The following is an 18,809-nucleotide window of genomic DNA, read 5'->3' as shown; positions in this document are numbered from 1 at the left end:
CGGCAGCTCAAAGATGAAATTGAAAACCTCATCAAGTTGGGACACCTCCATCAGTGGGTAAGGATGCCCATAGGCGTCCCGGGCATGACAGCAAATCCCGGGCAGTCTGCGGCGCCGGCAACAACTCGTGCATACCCGCCCCAGGGAGGGTATGCGCAAGGGCTCCCGGTATAGACCCCTCAGGGGGCCGTCGCCACGCAGGCCCCCGGTCCTGGCATGCCCTATCCTTCCGGGACAGCGCCCCCTCGAGTGGACGGGCACGTGTCGACCATATCAGGCGGACCCCACCTAGGAGGCCCTACGAAGAATGATCAAAAGCGCTATCTGAGCGAGCTGGACCATGACCAAGAAGTTTGCGCCCTCGCCCAGGCCCCTGCTCAGCGCCCCAAACTGATGAACCTCCCCATCACGTTCACGGAAGACGACGCCCGTAACGTCCATTTCCCGCACCACGACCCGCTGGTCATAGATGCTCAAATTGCCAACAAGATGGTGTCCCGAGTGTTGGTGGATGACGGAAGCTCCGTCAACTTGTTGTTCAAATCCGCCTTTGCCGCCATTGGCCTGACGGAGGCTGATCTAGCGTCGTGCCCGACCCAAATCTATGGCTTCAACGGAGACGCACTCCTCCCCATGGGAAAGGTCCAGCTGCCTGTTACTCTGGGGGACGCATTGCAGTAATTGTTCAAGTTCTGCACCTTTGTGGTGGTGGACTGCCCGACCGCTTACAACGCCATCTTTGGCCGGCCCGCCCTGGTCGAGTTCAGGGCCATCACCTCCATCCGCCATCTATGCATGAAGTTCCCGTGCAGCAACGGAGGGATTGGGACGGTCCGCGGAGACCAGAAAAGCGCGCGGAAGTGTTACCATATCTCTGCCCGTTCCGTTTGTATGGTCCGGGATGAGCCCGTCGGGCCGGCACTCCGCCCGCCCGAGCAAGCTATCCAGGATGAAGATGATCTGGACCCACGGTTGGGAGAGGAACGCACCCTTGAGCCAATGGACGAAATAGAAGAGGTATGCATCAGCGAGTCCGACCCTGCCAGGGTCATCCAAGTGGGAAAGAGCCTGTCGGAAGACATTCGGGCCGCCATTGTCGCCCAAGTCAAGGAAAACCAGGATCTTCTGGCATGGTCCCACTCCGATATGACCGGGATCGACCGCAATATCATATGACACGCGTTGAGTATTGACCCAAACGCGACCCCGGTCCGCCAGAAGCGCAGACCTTTGGGGACGGAGAGGGCCGAGGCCCTCAAGCTGAAGGTAGAGAAGCTGTCTTCCATTAACTTCATCCGCGAAGCCGTGTACCCCGTATGGCTGGCCAACCCGGTCTTGGTGCCGAAGCCTAACGGGACGTGGAGGACCTGCATCGACTTCACGGACCTCAACAAAGCGTGTCCAAAGGACTGTTTCCCGCTCCCCCGATAGACCAAATGGTGGATGCCACGTCCGGTTATGAGATCTTGAGTTTCATGGACGCCTACTCAGGCTACAACCAGATCTCCATGCACGTGGCAGATCAGGAGCACACCAGCTTCCAAACTGACAAGGGCATCTACTGCTATGTCGTCATGCCTTTCGGACTCAAGAATGCCGGAGCAACCTACCAGAGGCTCGTCAATCGAATGTTTAGGGCCCAGCTGGGGCGAAACATGGAAGTATACATCGACGATATTCTGGTCAAATCCAAGACGTCGCGGGAACATTCGAGCGATTTGGCAGAAGCTTTCGCGGTTATCCGGAAGTACGGGATGAAGCTGAACCCTAAGAAGTGCACCTTCGGCGTCGCATCCGGGAAGTTCCTGGGCTTTATCGTGAGTTCCCGAGGAATTGAAGCCAACCCCGAGAAGATCAAGGCCCTGATCAACATGGCCTCTCCCCGGAAGCACAAGGACGTTCAAAGCCTGACGGGGCGAGTGGCCGCCCTAAGCCGTTTTGTCTCCAAGGCCACGGACAAGTGCGTCCCTTTTTTCAACGTCCTCCGGGGAAGCCAGCGGTTCGAATGGTCACCCGAGTGCGAAGAAGCCTTCCAGAAGCTGAAAGAGCACTTGGCCAAGGCCCCCATCCTGGCGAAGCCAGTCGAAGGAGAGCCTTTGTACTTATACCTGGCCGTAACCGAGCACGCCATCAGCGCCGCGTTGGTGCGCGAAGAGGAGAGGACTCAACTCCCGGTGTACTACGTGAGCAAGCAATTACTAGACGCCGAATCTAGATACCCACTAATCGAAAAACTGACTTTCTGTCTGCTGACGGCATCCCGGAAGCTTCGACCTTACTTCCAGGCCCACACGATAAAGGTCTTAACCAACCACCCCCTGCGGCAGGTGTTGCAGAAACCTGAGGCGTCGGGGAGACTCCTGAAATGGGCCATGGAGCTGAGCCAATTTGATATATCTTACGTGCCCCGGGTGGCCATTAAGGGACAGGCCCTTGCCGACTTCATCGTCGAATGTTCCGGGGTCACCCCAGAAGAGAGTGCCCCCGCGGCCCGCACTTCTCCCGTTTGGAAAGTCTTCGTGGACGGAGCATCGAACGAGAACGGGGCCGGCGCCGGGATCATCCTGGTATCCCCGCAAGGGCATCAGCTACAAAACGCCCTCCGTTTCCAGTTCAAAGCATCGAACAACGAGGCGGAGCATGAGGCCGTCATAGCCGGCTTGCGTCTGGCCCGAGAAGTAGGGGCGGTGAGCCTCGAAATGTACAGCGATTCTCAGCTGGTAGTCAGACAGATTTCGGGGGAGTATCAGACCAAGGGAGAGCGAATGGCGGCATACGTAACCCAAGCGAGGGAGATGCTCCAAGCGTTCGCAGCGCATTCCATCCGCCAGATACCCCGGGAGAAGAACGTCTTTACGGACACATTAGCGAAGCTAGCAACCGACACAGAGGCCGAGTTGGCCGGGCTGGTCCCCGTCAACCATCTCCCCGTCCCAAGCATAGGGACTTCGACCGTCCATGCCGTCGATCACTCCAATTCATGGATGGGGCCGCTAATCCGCTACCTGTCCACCGGGGAGGTTCCGAACGAGCGAGCCGCGGCCAGGAAGCTCCTGTACCAGGCCCACCGATACGTCATGATGGACGGGAAACTTTATCGCCGGGGACTGTCTATGCCTTACCTCAGGTGCGTGTCCGGGACTGAGCTGGGCGCCATCATGCATGAGGTCCACGAAGGCTTTTGCGGAGACCACACAGCCGGACCCAGTTTGTCCAAGAAGATTCTGCGCCAAGGATACTTCTAGCCCACCATGAAAAGGGACTGCGTAGACTACGTCCGCAGGTGCGAACAATGCCAGAGGTACGCGAAGATTCCTCGGGCCCCCCCAACAGAGATAACCTTGATGAACAGTCCCTGGCCCTTTGCAGTGTGGGGGATCGATCTTGTGGGATCCCTCCCAACCGGGAGGGGAGGGGTGAAGTATGCCATTGTGGCGGTAGACTATTTCACGAAATGGGTTGAGGCGGAGCCTATGAACACGATCACGTCCAAGAAGGCCTTAGATTTCGTCGTTAACAACATAGTGTGTCGGTATGGCCTCCCCTACAAAATCGTGTCTGACAACGGGAAACAATTTGACAGCCTCCACTTCACGGATTTCTGCGAGAGGCATGGTATAGTGAAGAGTTTCTCCGCCGTGGCCAGGCCCCAGGCGAACGGACAGGCCGAAGCCGTGAACAAAATCCTAAAAGGGACACTGAAGAAAAAGCTTCAGGCCTGTAAGAGCAAGTGGCCCGAAGAACTCCCCCGCGTGTTGTGGGCCTACCGGACAACCGAACGGACATCAACCGAGCACACCCCATACTCAATGACGTACGGATGCGAAGCCGTCATCCCAGTTGAAACGACCATCCCGTCCCACCGTCGCGACACGTATGATCCCACCCAGAACCATGCCTTACTCCAAGAATCTCTGGACCTTATCGAGGAAATCCGGGAAGAGTCGCAAGTGCAGTTAAAGATGTACCAGGGCAAGATCGCTCGGCACTTCAACTCCAGAGTCAAGAGCCGTAAGTTCGAAATCGGCGATCTGGTCCTGCAGAGGGTCTTCCCTGCCACTCAGGATCCGGGGGTAGGGGTTCTGGGCCCCAATTGGGAAGGGCCGTATGAGATCCAGCAAGAGATCTGCCCCGGAACATACCGCTTGAAGCGGCTCGATGGTTCCGAGGTTCCGCGAGCCTGGAACGCAGAACACCTCCGTAAATACTACCAGTAGCCTAAGGGCTCGTCCGAGTTTAATGTTTACGCTGTAACATGTACGCCTCAGGGCTAATTCCCTTTTTTAGAACAATGAAAATGACGTGTGCAAAGCGTCATAAAGAGCTATTATTTCCATGAAAATGTGTGCCTCAGGGCTATTATCTCAAGTGACCCCAGACCAGTCTCTGCTTACTTGCGGGGGGTGTCATCCTAGGGGCAAAAATAAAAAAGGGGACTGAGCCCAAGGCCGGTCCCACCCCGGACGAACGATGTCCAGGGGTATAAATAAAAGGGAACCGAGCCCAAGGCCGGTCCCACCCCGGACGAACGATGTCCGAGAGTATAAAAATAAGAGGACCGAGCCCAAGGCCGGTCCCACCCCGGACGAACGACGTCCGGGGGTATAAATAAAAGGGAACCGAGCCCAAGGCCAGTCCCACCCCGGACGAACGATGTCCGGGAGTATAAAAATAAGAGGACCGAGCCCAAGGCCGGTCCCACCCCGGACGAACGACGTCCAGGGGTATAAATAAAAGGGAATCGAGCCCAAGGCCGGTCCCACCCCAGACGAACGACGTCCGGGGGTATAAATAAAAGGGAACCGAGCCCAAGGCCGGTCCCACCCCGGACGAACGATGTCCAGGAGTATAAAAATAAGAGGACCGTGCCCAAGGCCGGTCCCACCCCGGACGAACGACGTCCAGGGGTATAAATAAAAGGGAACCGAGCCCAAGGCCGGTCCCACCCCGGACGAACGACGTCCGGGGGTATAAATAAAAGGGAACCGAGCCCAAGGCCGGTCCCACCCCGGACGAACGATATCCGGGAGTATAAAAATAAAAGGGAACCGAGCCCAAGGCCGGTCCCACCCCGGACGAACTACACCCGGGGGTATAGAAATAAAAGGAGCCCAAGGCCGGTCCCACCCGGACGAGCACCGTCCGGGGGTATAAAGTCCGTCCGACCCGGACGTATTGATCCTCGGAGCACAGAAGCATCAGGTCAACCCCGGAACAAACCCAGGACCTAAAATTCCAGGGAAAGCACACTCCGGGTTAAACAAAGTCCCAAGGGCCCCGAATAGAGCAAACACTAGTCGTTGGGTTCTGTCCCGGCCGTTGGAACCGGGACAAAACCCCCTGCAATCAGTTAGTCGCGACGTCAACTTCTTATTGAATGGTGAAAAGAGAAATCTTTTAAAAACCAAAGGAAGAAGCAGTGTTTGAAATTAAATTACAAGCTAAACTAATTAACAAAAAGAACGAGGCTGAGACAAGGGCCTACAGCGCGTCCGCCCGGAGGTCCGCATCCTCCCTCTCCTTGGCCTCGTACTCGGCACGCTTCGAGTCGGGATCAGGGAAGATAAGGAGGTTCATATTCTTGTCCTTACACCAGGCCATATAAATGGCCTCGTTAAAGGTGACATCCACTAAGTTGTCGGCCTCCTCCTTCTCCCGACGGGTGGTGTCGTGTGCCGCCTTCTCCTGAAGAAGGGATTCACCCAGCTCAAGAACACGGGCTTTCAGGATCCAGATCTCCTCCTTGTCCTGGACGGACTGTGCCGCAGCCGTCCCCAAGAGAGTCGCTATTTCGTCAGCAACCTTCGTCGTCCGGGACAACTCCTCTTCCACCCCGGTCTTGGCACGGCTAATTTCCTCGCGCTCCGCCTTCGCGCGGGCCAGCTCTTCTTGGAGGTGGGCTGTCTCCTTGCTGAGATTTTCCTTGACGGTCTCCCTCTAGTTCACGACCGCCTCTAATTCCAGCTTGGCCGTCTCCATCTTGAGGGCAAGCTCGGCCATCAAATCGGCACTCCTTTGAGATAACAAGGCAACCTGGAGCAAACGAAAGTTAGAAAAAGAAGTCACCACCAACGAATGACTAAAGGACATGAGTTGAAAATTACCGCGGTAGCCTGGTGGCGGAGAGCCTGAGAGATGAACAGCCCGTCCGGAGTGGCTATCGTGGCGTACCTCTTCAGCTGGAGGTTAGACATAGTGCTCCCGACCTGATCGAGCAGATCAGCGGCCATGGGGGCAATGTCCTGGCCCAGCTTGGGGCGGAAGCCCACCTCAGCAGCTAGCCGATCCACGATCGGCTGAGGAGCGCTGAACTCGGCGGGACGATCCGAAAACTCGACCTGGCGACGGATCATCAGGGCCTTGTAAGCGTCGTCTCTTCAGCATCGGCCGCTCTCCCAAGTCCGGTTGACCAGCCGGGACTGCTCGTCCCGCAGAGCGGACTCCCCCTCCTCGAGAAGGGTTGGGCGGAGAGGGAGGACAGGCGGAGCAGGGATCTCCTTCGCGGTTAGCCTACTCTCCCCGTGTGACTCCTCGGCTGTCTCCGACAACGTCGTCCGAGGCCTCTTCCCGAGTTTGCCCACCCGGGCATCTTCTTCGGGGCCTCTCTTCCCAGAGCTCCGGCTTGCGGCTTCGCCCGTTTCTAGATCAATTACCGGTGGCTGGTCCGGTGGGCCGTCTGCGGGCGGCTCCACGGCCAATGCCTCACCTGGGCCAGGCGTTGTCCCGGATCTTTCACTGGTTGGGGGGAGCTCCGCGCCGGCCACGACATTTGACCTCCTGGCCGCCTTCAAGGCTGATCTTTCCTTGATGAGCCTCCTCATCTCGCTGGCCGGGTCAGACATGTTGGAATCCTCTGCAAAAATACAGGAAAACGAAGTTAGTATGATAAGCCGAACGGGAAATCACAACAGTAAGAAGAAAGTATAGCCCGGGACAAACCCTCGTCTAGGCCCCGGGCGAGACTCAATTCCCTTAAAGCAAATGAGTGTATCCGGTCTCCTACGTCGTCCGGGATTAGAAACCCCCCGTACTGGAGGAACCCGGACAGGAACATTAGGGTTTCTGATCCTACAGGGATGGGAGATGAAGGCCTCATCTCCCCATCAGCCCCAAACGCGGGGCCCGGCGGCTCTAGCCTATCCCTAGCTAAGTCCCCAACTTGAGGGGCGTAAATTAAGACTAAAGGGGAGTTACCTCGCCCCGATACGCTAGCCCCGGGAGTCCCAACGTTTGGTAGGGCATCTTGGAAAAGCTCTTCCAGCTCTTCCGAGGTGGCCTCTTCCACAGGGGGCTGATTCTTCTTACGCTGGGCTGCGGTGGCCCGCGCCGCTCTCACCACCTCAGCGATGTGGTCAAGGGCCAGCTGCTCCCGGGCCTCGACGTTCTTCTCAAACGGGATGCCCCGGAGGCTAGGGGCAACAATGGTCTGGGTTGCCGCGAGTAACCCTACTAGCCGGAGGTTTTTGTCGTTGACATAGCCCCCCACGTCCAGCTCCTCCGCGGTCAGCTTGGCGTAGAACCTCCTCCGTTCCAGGAGAGAGGCGGTGAGGGGGGTTTGGATGAAGAGACCTGCGACCCGGAAGATACGATGAGAGATGGAAAGCGAAAGAGGAGTGAAATAGAGGGTCCGGGGAAATACTTACCCACTCGCTGGAAGTCTAGCAGCAGCGTAGGATTCTTGTCAATAAGGAACCCGGATGTCATAAACCAGTAATGCCTGACATCCGGGGGGTGCTTCCAGGTACTGGTAGGAGCCGGATAGCCACTCTGCGGCTGCAGCCTGTAGAAGCCGTCCAGGCTCTTGTCTTTGGCGCTGACCTGAGGCACCAGCTTGTAGAAGTACAGGACTTCCGCCGGGGTAGGATCCGTGATCTCTTTCGCGGCACAGAACACCTTCCACCCAGCAAGCAGGCGGTATGCTTGTGGCAGCATTTGGAATGGTGCGATCCCCACATACGTCAGGAACCGCACGAAGTAGTCATGAAGTGGGAGCGTAGCTCCCGCGCTGATGTGGCCGGCACTCCAGGCCCCGAATCCATCCACGGACGTATGCGCCCGCTCCTCTAACCTGGCCATACGATTGTGAAATAGGCCTGGAGTCGATTCGATGCCCAGCCCCGTCTCCAGGAGCTGCATCATCCGGTAGTTCCGGAATAGGTTGGGCGTTACGTCCATCTCCCACCTGTTGCCTTTGGGCGCCTTGGAGCCGGGAGTGACTATAGGGGCCCTATTAACCTCCTCTTCGGAGCTAAGTGTGACGCCCGTGGCCATGATTGACGATCTGGGAACAAAGAAAGAAAGGCCAAGCAGTCAGTACCTGAACCCAATAAAGTCGGTCGAGGTACAGGGAGTCTCCTAAGGACTGCTCGGAGACCCGACGGATCAGGCCCGGGACCCCGAAAAGCCCCGGGACCCTGATCGGGAGGAAAGGCTACTACGGTCCATCCCTTGTCCAGGGATCATCCGAAACGGTGCCACCCAAACCGGGCAGCCTTCCTAGCAAATTCTAAAGCACGGAGCCTAGGTGCATGCGTCTAGAAAGCCTAGGTTCACAAAGCTGACAATAGAATCAGAAGATACTTACTGTGTGGTGTCGACGGCTGAAGCTGGCGGTTGTCCGATCGTAAGGACGGCAGGACCTCGTTCTTGAAGTGGCACAGCCGGTGCAGCAGTTCGTCGGCGGGGCAAGTCCGAGAAGCGTCGTCTGGTTGCAGAATGAAAGTTGAGGCCCTGGGGAACAGGTGGTGGCGCAGAACCAGTAAACGGCGAAGTATTTCATCGGCGAGGTTGGACATGCAAAGCTCTGGCGAGCGTTCTGGTTTTTCTCTTTCTTAAGCTGGTTCGGAAGTGGAAAAATGTCGAATATCTGTAGTCTGAGTCTTTATATCAGCCCCCAAATACTGGCCCCGATCCAACGGTCAGATGCCTCTTCATCCGATGGCCGAGGATCGCGCAGAGGACATTTATGAGCTCTTTTGTGGTCTGGATCCTCAGCACCTCCAATCCAACGGTCCAGGAGTGGTGGATGTCAAAGGATGCCCCATCCTACGGTCCGCCCCTTTCCAAGGAAATCAATGATGACTCTCCCCATGCGGATGGGACGCCTCGTGACGTGCGCTGACACCCTAGCCCAGGCCTAGCAGACTTTGGGAGGCCTAGGCGACTCTTCGAGGCCCTTGCAACAGTCACATGGCGACACGTGTCGCTAGTCTTGAAGCAGGCCAAGGGTAAACGACCCCGGGGTACATCAAATGGTCCGGGCTGGGTAACCTGGCCCAGCCACTGCCTTCCCGAGAGCCTCCTGGGCCTGGCAGAAATTGGGGAGGCAACTTGGCAAGAACCGCGAGGGTGGTGCAACCCTCCCCCGGCTAACCGGGGTGAAGGCTTGGGGGGTAAATGTTATCCCCATTTCCTGTCAGGGTTTTGGGCCCTCGCCCCGGCCCACGGTCAGAGGGACCGGTTCGGTATTTGGGCCTAGTCCGCGGACTACGGACTGGGCCTGTGTAGAAGGGTCCGGGACGTCCCTCCGGGTTCATGGTCAGCTTGAACGGCCCCGGCACTGTCCGGAGTGCCCCGGACCATCGCGGCCATCGCGTCCCGGTCCCGGGCCCAGAATGGTCCGGGCCCGAAGTAAACGCAGCGGGCCAAAGGTAAACAAACCTGGACCGCTTCATCCCCAGGCTATGGGTCAGGCATCCAGGACACTGAAGCCGCCTCATTTCGCGTGGGTCTTGTCCCCCCCACTTTTCGCCTGCAGAAAGGGTCTCCTTGGGATTATCTGCTGGCATGTCAGGACTGCGCAGCCAAGTACTCTGACCGGTTTTGTCTCCTGAATCGGCCTCGTGATTCGAAGTGCTCAGAGCCAAAGTGCCGTTTTGTCGGGAGAATGCTTGCATCTCAGGGCAACTAATTGGGCCTGAGCTGGTTCAGGTTTGGTGTTCTGTATATCTTTTTAGCTCGGGCCTCCACTAGGAAGGCCCCTCATGCACATTCCCCCAAATGGGTCCGGGTCAGGCCCGGCCCAAACCTGATGTCCCCCTCGTCCTATAAATATAAGTTGTAATGCAACGTAGAAGGGGAGAGAAGGCAGAAACTCTGCTCAAATATAGTTAAACAACTCCATTGTAAAAGCTTATCCTAGCTCTAATACAGACTTATATACAGACTCGTGGACTAAGGCTAGTTAACGCCCCAGTAAAAATCTTGTGTCGATCTTCCATTCTCATTAGTATTATCAGTAAATATCCTTCTTTAAGATAGTTGCCGAAAATATCGGTTAACAGTAGGTTATTATAGGTGTTTCATGGAAGGGTTCTCATAGATAGCTACTACATTGACTGAGCTGACACGCAAGAGTCTGAAATTTGTGTGGTCAGATAAATGTGAGAACAGCTTCCAGGAACTGAAGCAGAGATTGATTACAGCTCCGATTCTAAGTCTTCTGACAGATCAAGAGAAGTTTGTGATTTATTGCGATGCTTCTCATCAGGGTTTGGCCTGTGTTTTGATGCAATCAGAAAAGGTAATTGCTTATGCTTCTCGTCAGTTGAAGGAGTATGAAAAGAGATATCCCACTCATGACTTGGAGTTGGCGGCTGTGGTCTTTGCTTTAAAGATATGGAGGCATTATCTTTATGGAGAGAAGTGTGAGATCTATACAGACCACAAGAGCCTGAAATACTTCTTCACTCAGAAAGATTTGAATATGAGACAAAGGCGTTGGCTGGAGTTAGTGAAAGATTATGATTGTGAGATTTTGTATCATCCAGGAAAAGCCAATGTGGTAGTTGATGCTTTAAGCCGGAAGGGTCCGGGACAGATTTATGGTATGAGGCTGATGGCCAGGGAGTTAGCAGATGATATGACCAGAGCTGGTATAAAGTAGTGAGTGGGCTGGTTGGCTAATATTAAGCTACAGTCTACACTGTTGGAGAGAATCAAGGAGGTTCAGTTGAGTGATCCACAACTGATCAAGATTAGAGATGATGTTTTGGCTGGAGCATCCAGAGATTATATAGTGTCTAAGTTAGGCTTATTGAGATACAAAGGCCAGATATGTGTTCCGTTAGACACTGCTTTGAGGCGAGAGATTCTGGATGAATCTCATACTATACCTTACTCTTTGCATCCAAGCACCACAAAGATGTATCAAGATGTGAGATCGTTATATTGGTGGTCGGGGATGAAGAGAGATGTAGTAGAGTATGTGGCTAAGTGCTTGACTTGTCAGCAGGTCAAGGTTGGGCATCAGAGGCTGGCAGGGTTATTGCAGCCTCTAGATATCCCAAAATGGAAGTGGGAGGACATCACAATGGATTTTGTGGTGGGTTTACCCAAGACTGTTGGTCAGCATGATTCTATTTGGGTGATAGTGGATCACTACACCAAGTCAGCTCACTTCTTGCCAGTGAGGGCTACATATACAGTTGATCAGTATGCATATCTCTATGTGAGAGAGATCGTGCGCCTCCATGGAGTGCCTAGGTCGATCGTGTCAGATCAGGACCCTACTTTTACTTCCAAGCTCTGGGGAAGTTTACAGAAGGCCATGGAGACACAATTGAAGTTCAGTACTACTTATCATCCTCAGACAAATGGGCAATCTGAGAGGACGATCTATTGGAAGACATGCTGCGAGCATGTGTGCTGGACTTTGGTGGATCTTGGAGTAAGTATCTACCTTTGATAGAGTTTTCCTACAACAACAGTTATCAGTCTACCATTAGAGTTGCACCTTATGAGATGTTGTATGGTAGGAAGTGCATATCTCCCATTCATTAGGATGAGACAGGTGAAAGGAGATATTTAGGTCCTGAGGCAATTCAGAAGACCAGTGAGGCCATTGAGAAGATTAGAGCTCAAATGCTTACTTCTCAGAGTAGGCAGAAAAGTTATGTAGATCCCAAGCGTAGGAATGTAGAGTTTCAAGTGGGAGACTATGTCTTCCTTAGAGTCTCGCCATGGAAAGGGGTGAGAAGGTTTGGGAAGAAGGGCAAGCTGAGCCCTAGATTTGTAGGTCCATTTAAGATCTTGGAGAGGGTTGGTCCAGTGGCTTACAGATTGGTTTTGCCTCCGGCGTTGTCAGTCGTACATGACGTGTTTCATGTTTCAGCTCTTCAGAGGTATGTATCTGATGTGAATCATATTTTGAGCTATGAAGATCTGGAGCTTGAGGCAGATCTCTCCTTCGAGGAGCAGCAGATTCAGATACTTGACAGAAAGGATAAGGCCCTCAGGAATAAGATGATACCTTTAGTTAAGGTGTTGTGGAGGAACATCAAGGTCGAGGAAGCGACCTGGGAGCTGGAGTCAGATATGCAGAGTCATTATCCCGAGCTATTCAGGTAAATTTCGAGGACGAAATTTCTGTAAGGAGGGGATAGTTGTAATGCCCCAAAATCCCTAATGTGGTTTAATGGTTGGATTAGTAGGCCGGGAGGGCCATAATTGTTTAATTATGCCATTAAATGATTATATGCATGCTTATGTGAATTATATTATAATATGATGTTAAATGCATGCATGTGAGTCCACATTTCATTACAGGGGTGTTTTGGTAATTTGGCCCGTTGAGGGCGTAATTATATATTTGTGTGCATGTTGGTGACATATTTTTGAGATCACATTATAATGTGGATTTGTTCGAGTTATTCGACATGAGACGATCTTTGAATATTAATTAGCAATTTAGTCGTAACAAGTTTAAGTTCGGGGCTCAGGGTGAGTCTCGAGGTGATTTTAATGATTAGAGCGTTGCCGGGAATTAAAGGGTAACGGGATGTGAATTATTGGTGTTTGAGTATTTTGAGAATAGCGGGAATTGGAGAACGTTAATTATGATTAACGAAATAGGTGGAAAATGTCAATTTTGCCCTTGGGAACCTTTAGAAACCCTTATTTGACCTAGGGGTATTTTGGTCTTTTCACCCCTAGGATAGATATAAGCCATTGAAGGCTGTAGAAAGAAGAGGAAAATAGAGCAACTTCGAGAGCTTCTCCTGTACCTGTTTTCTTTCCTTTTTCTTTGTGATTTTTTAGCCTAACTTGAGGATTCAAGCTTGGGAAGTAAGTCTTGAGAGCTTGGGAGTGTGTTCCACCATTAAAGAGCATCATAATCTGAGCTTGAGGTAAGTTTCTAGCCATTAAATTCCCTGGTTTGCTCTATTTTAGCTTTGGTTTTCAGTTGAGATTTCTAGGTTGGATGATTGGTTTTGTTGGGAGTTTTGGCTAGGGTTCTTGTGGTTGTGATGCTTAGGGTATGTGAGGATGGTTTTTGGGTTCATTTGGCATCAAAAATGAGGTTTGGAAGCATTGGAATCGAGTTGGAATTGAAGGAGTCAAAGGAAGAGATTTCAAGGGAGAATCTAAATTGGTGTAGCGCTACAGCCTACAGCGCCCACCAGAGGGCGCTATAGCGCTACCCAGTGTTTTGTTGGGCGGTTTGGGGTTCTGAGTATAGCGCTGGGGCGCTAGTGAGCAGCGCTGTTGTAATGCTCCAAATTCTCCGATATGTTTAACGGCGTGAATAGTAGGCCGAGAGGGCCATACTTGCTTAATTATGTTATTAATTGATAATATGCATGTATATATTGATTATATAATAATATGATGTGAAATGCATGCATGTGAGTCCATATTTCTAATTACAGGGGTGTGATGATAATTTGGCCCGTTGAGGGTAATTTGTGTATTTGGGTGCATGATATGATTTGTGAATGAGATTCCATTATTATGGAGATATATTCGAGCTAATCGGCATGAGACGGTTATTTTTAGTGGATTAGCGGTTTTGTCATAACGGGGTCAATTTTGGGGTAATAGAAATGTTCAGTTGATGATAGATTGGGAATATTTGAGATCAGGGTGAAATTCTGGAGGTTTTGACTATAATGTCCCCGGGGGTGTTTTCGGGACCCCGAGCACTAGGTTTTATTTGAGGTTACTTAAGCTTGAAGTAGCTTATCAGATAGAACATACAATAGAAAACCTCTCGTTCCCCTTCGTTAGTTAATTTTCGCCACCCGGAGCATATTTGACGAAATCTTGAGTTCTAAGAGTTGGAATCGAGTGAGGATCGAGGCATAGCGATCCTAGGAAAGATTAGAAGCTTCTTGACCGAAGGATTTGACGGAAAACAACCCAATCAAAGGTAATCGAAGTTTAAGTTTTGAGTTTTTCCGAGTTTCTAAGCTTTGAATTGATTTTGTGAATTGTTGAGTTTTCAATTCGTTTGAACCTTGGGTTATGAGGGTTTTGATGCATGGGGAAGCTTGGGAACTTTGTTTTGATGATTGGGGAATGTTTAGGTATGATTTTGGAGGCTTTGGAGTGTTAAAAACACGGTTGGGAATGGCCCAGGGTGAAAGGCCGCGGCCCTGCCTTGAAGAAGCAGGTGGAGAATTTGTGCTTGCTGGGCGCCGTGGCCCTTGATGGAGGGTGCCGTGGCCCTTGCCTCAGATAACCCTGGGGGCCACGGCCCAAGGTGTTAGGGCCGCAGCCCTTGCCCTGTTTTCGCCCCGTTTGCTCGTTTTGACCCCGGGAACCTAGTTTTAGGCCTCGGGAGTGTCCTTACTACTTGGATTAGTTTGGATTGATCTCTTGGAGGCTAGATAATGGTTTGAGAACCCTTGATTATCTTGATTATTGATGGTATCCTATATGTGTTATGATTAGGTAACCGCTAAAGGACTAAAAGCTAAACCGTTCTCAAGGGTCGTTCTTTTGTCCATTCTAGCTCGAATCAAAGGTAAGAAAACTGCACCCCAAGTGTGACATGCGTGGATATTCGTGAAACATGTTGGTTGTATGAATATGGACATGGAGTGAATATAGAATGTTTAGCATATGTTTCTTACTTGTGCATGGTACTGACTCATTAGTCAGATTTGGCAAAGGTGCTAAAATCAACTGTGAAGTTGTGACTTATTAGTCAGGTTCGACAGTGGTACTGGGCACTGGTCACATTGAGCTGACTTATTAGTCAGGACGGCCTTAGCGTGTTAACGCAAGCCAACAGAGATTAGATCTAATCGACTATCTACATTGAATGACTCGAAGAGCATTAATGCCAGGCCGACCCCGAGGGTCGATGAATGAAATAAGCGCTTGGAGGCTAGTGGCTTACCTAGCAGCCACTCTCCCACTTGAAACAGTGACATGCTTGACAGTCACTCAGTATGGTTTACCAGAACCTGTTGAAGGCTAGTGGCTTACCTAGCAGCCACTCTTCCATTCGAGTTAGTGACTTGCTTGTCAGTCGCTCAGTATGGTTTATCAGGACCTCATGTGATGTTACTCATTTGTTTGAAAGTTTTATGCTCAGTGTGATTATAATGATAATCATTTGATAATGTTTGTGAAAAGTGTTATGTTTTCTTGATGGGCTTTGGCTCATGGGTGCTATGTGGTGCAGGTAAAGGAAAAGAAAAGCTCACCTAGCCTTGAGTGGAGAGCTTAGGTGGTGATGTGTACATATGCGGCTGCTTGACCACCACGGCCAAGGAGTTCTCAGAGGAACTAGGGGGTTTACCCTATTTTTGCCGCTTAGGTCAGCGGGATTGTAAATTTAAAACTGTAGTGACCACTTTGTACTAAGAACAGCTTGTAAATGTTTTGATTAGCTCTGCAGAGTAGTTTGTAATAAAATCTCCATTTCCTTTTTATTGGTTTTATACCTTAACCTGTTAATTACACTTAGAGCACGTTTTTTTACCAAAGGACTCGGGTAGCGAGTCAATTTTCCGGTCCACCGTTCACCGTAACTGTTCTGGGGTAACCAGGGCGTTACAGCTGTAGCGCTACTTTGTTCCTTCATAATCCTGTTTTGAATGTTTTTAAGGGTTTTTGACTCGGAATTTCAATCCTTAAGGCCCGGGATCGAATCTACTCACTGTGTGGGCATGTTTCGAGGTCCCGAGAGTGGGGTTTAGGTTAAGACCCTTTCATTGTTGATTTTCATTAATGGAGGTTATAATTGGTTATGATTAGGTAACCGCTAAGGAATCAAAAGGTCGATCGTTCTCAGGAGTCGTTCTTGTTCTATTTCTTGCTCGAACCAGAGGTAAGAAAATTGCACCCCATATGTAACATGCATGATTATTCATGAAGCATGTTGAATGTGTAAATGTGGACATGGGTTGATTATTGAATGCTTAGCAAATCTTGCTCATTTGTGTATGGCACTGACTCATTAGTCAAGTTCAGCAGAGGTACTGGGCACTGGTCACACAGTGCTGACTCATAAGTCAGGAACGGCCTTATCGTGTTCAACGCAAGCCAATAAAGATTAGATCTAATCGTCATCTGCATTAAATGACTCAGAAGACCGTTAATGCCGGACCAACCTCAAGTTCGATGAAAACTAAAAGCGCTTGTGTGACTTACCCATCAGTCACTCATCTGTTAAGTTAGAGACTAACCCATCAGTCTCTCATTTGTTAAGCTGGTGACTTACCCATCAGTCTCTCATCTGTTAAGTTAGAGGCTTACCCATCAGTCTCTCATTTGTTTAAACTAGTGACTTGCTCGTCAGTCACTCAGTATGGTTTACCAAAACCTCAAGTGTTAAATCACTCATCTGATTAGAGCTATAAGCTCATTCATGGTTATTGTAAACACAAAGTGATATTCACTCATCTGTTTAGAGCTATAAGTTCTGTATGATTATTATAATCATCAATTGGTATTATATTTTTACTATATTGTGTTTTCTTACTGGGCTTTGGCTCATGGGTGCTATGTGGTGCAGGTAAAGGGAAAGAAAAACTCACCCAGTGTAGCGACCCAAATTTGCTAATAAGGCTTGGGGCCTTGATTAGCGTCCCTGGAGGGCAATAATTGTCATATTGTATTAATATATGTGAATTTAATGAATATGTGATTAGAGTGCATGTTTAGGCGATTAAATATGCATGTGGGCCCCGTTTGGCTGTTAGGGGCATATTTGTAATTTAGCCCGTTGATGGCATAAATGTGATATATGTGATATTTGTGATACAATGGTGATATATATTGTGATGCACGTTCTGAGACGGTCCTAGTGAGTTGTTTCGCTAAAAGTCACAACGGGGTTAAATACCCGGCTCGGGAGGAGCCTAGGGGTATTTTGGGAATATTATAACTTGAGTTTGGGAATTTTTGAGTAATTGCTAGTGACACTTTGGTAACCTGGGTAACTATAGGTAACTCTTGAGGATAGTTATTTTAAGTGGAAAGTGGTATTCTTGCAAGAGATTAAGGAAAAGTCTAGAATGCCCTTGAGGGTTAGCTAGAGACTAAGTTGGAAATGAGGGCAATTGGGTCATTTGGCCTTAGGAGAGGATAATCTTGGCTGAGGAAAGTCATATACATTTTTTTTTTTTTTATCAAGAAAGAATGACTTCATTAATCACAAACCCAAATACAATCAATCAACCTCCCTTAAGGAGATGACACCAGCAACATTACAAGGAACACACTTTCCTCACAAAGATCCTCTCATTTTCTTTCATTTTCTTTTGAGTAAAGCAACTAACTCTATAAACTATATCTCTTTTTATCATCTCTACAATAGCATTCACTCTAAGAGAGTAACTATTAAAAAAACAAGTATTCCTATTTTGCCAAATAAAATAAATTGTTGCTGAAAACACTGCTACCATAATCGCTGCCTTAACACCATTTCTCATATCTTCAATCCATCGGGTCCAATCGATGAACCGTAAAGACCAATTGCAGCCAATCCAAGTTTGAATCTGGTGCACAACCTGCTGAGAGAAATCACAATTAAAAAATAAATGGTCATGATTCTCTTCAATCTGTCCACAAACCGGGCAAAGGTAGCAGTCAAGATGCATAAGCACCCTGTGCAAGTGATCCCGGGTTAACAAATTGTCATTCACCGCTTGCCAAATTATAAAACGACTCTTTGGCACACTCATCCTATTCCACACAAAGTGTTGGTACTTGACTTGATCTTGGTGGATAAAACTCTTATAGAGCATACCAATTTTGAACCTCCCTTGACTGCCAGCATCATCTATTTCCCTTTGAGTAAAGACATCTCGAATGTGGCATAGTTTGAGCCAATACCAACTTGAATCTAACTTAAGTTGGTATTTCCAGAAACATTGGTCTTTTAAGTAGACAATATTTATCCACTTCACCCACAAAGTCTCTTGTTGGTGACTAATGGCCCAAACATATTTAGCAAGCTTTGCCTTGTTCCACTTAGCTCCTTCATCGAAACCCAAACCCCCAAAAGCTTTTGGCAAGCAAACTTTGGACCAAGAGGTAAGATGGAAGCTACTTTTGGTACCATTGTTACCCCACAGAAACCACAAGCATAATTTGTCAACCTCTTTGACTATACTTTGAGGGAGCAAGAAGATATTCATCCAGTAGTTCCGCAAACCCAACAGGACAGATGTTATGATTTGGGTCCTCCCTGCATAAGAGAGATGCCTACTAGCCCAAGTGTGAAGCCTTAGCATATACGTTATTTTACTTAGGCATAAACTGAATGTTTTATGTTGGAAACTCAAAGGAACCAAGAAGCTAGTAGAGAAAGGTGGAAGAGAGCTGAAAATCTTTAAGGCTAAGGAAGGAGGTCAAGGCTGAATTGAAGCAATTAGAATCAAGCATAGGCCAAGGTTAATTCAGAGGTAAGGTCTCATATTTGATTTTTAGGTTTCCTTGCATGTTTTGAGAATTTGGGTTGTGTGCTGAAAGTTGAGTTTGTGGCTTAGTGACTGTGAGATTCAGATTGGAAATCAAGGGAGTCAAGCTTGGAATTGGGTTTGGAAGTGGCTCAAGGTCGAATTTTAGTTTGA

General features: G+C 49.9%; 1 protein-coding gene across 1 annotated transcript; it reads right to left on the bottom strand.

The window, feature by feature from the left end:
* Positions 1-17,441: 17,441 nt before the first annotated feature.
* LOC133796312 (uncharacterized) lies at positions 17,442-18,470 on the bottom strand. The gene has a single exon (XM_062233782.1). It carries the CDS (start codon positions 18,468-18,470, stop codon positions 17,442-17,444), a length of 1,029 nt encoding a protein of 342 aa, XP_062089766.1.
* Between the last annotated feature and the right edge of the window lie 339 nt (positions 18,471-18,809).

The sequence above is a fragment of the Humulus lupulus genome, chromosome 8, assembly GCF_963169125.1.
Source record: "Humulus lupulus chromosome 8, drHumLupu1.1, whole genome shotgun sequence".
NCBI lineage: Eukaryota > Viridiplantae > Streptophyta > Magnoliopsida > Rosales > Cannabaceae > Humulus > Humulus lupulus.
Note: the sequence above shows the minus strand (reverse complement) of the source record. Positions and strands in the feature narration are given on the sequence as shown.

Coding starts and splice junctions, on each gene's coding strand:
- LOC133796312 (XM_062233782.1), bottom strand. CDS start 18,470: ATGCTAAGGCTTCACACTTGGGCTAGTAGGCATCTCTCTTATGCAGGG.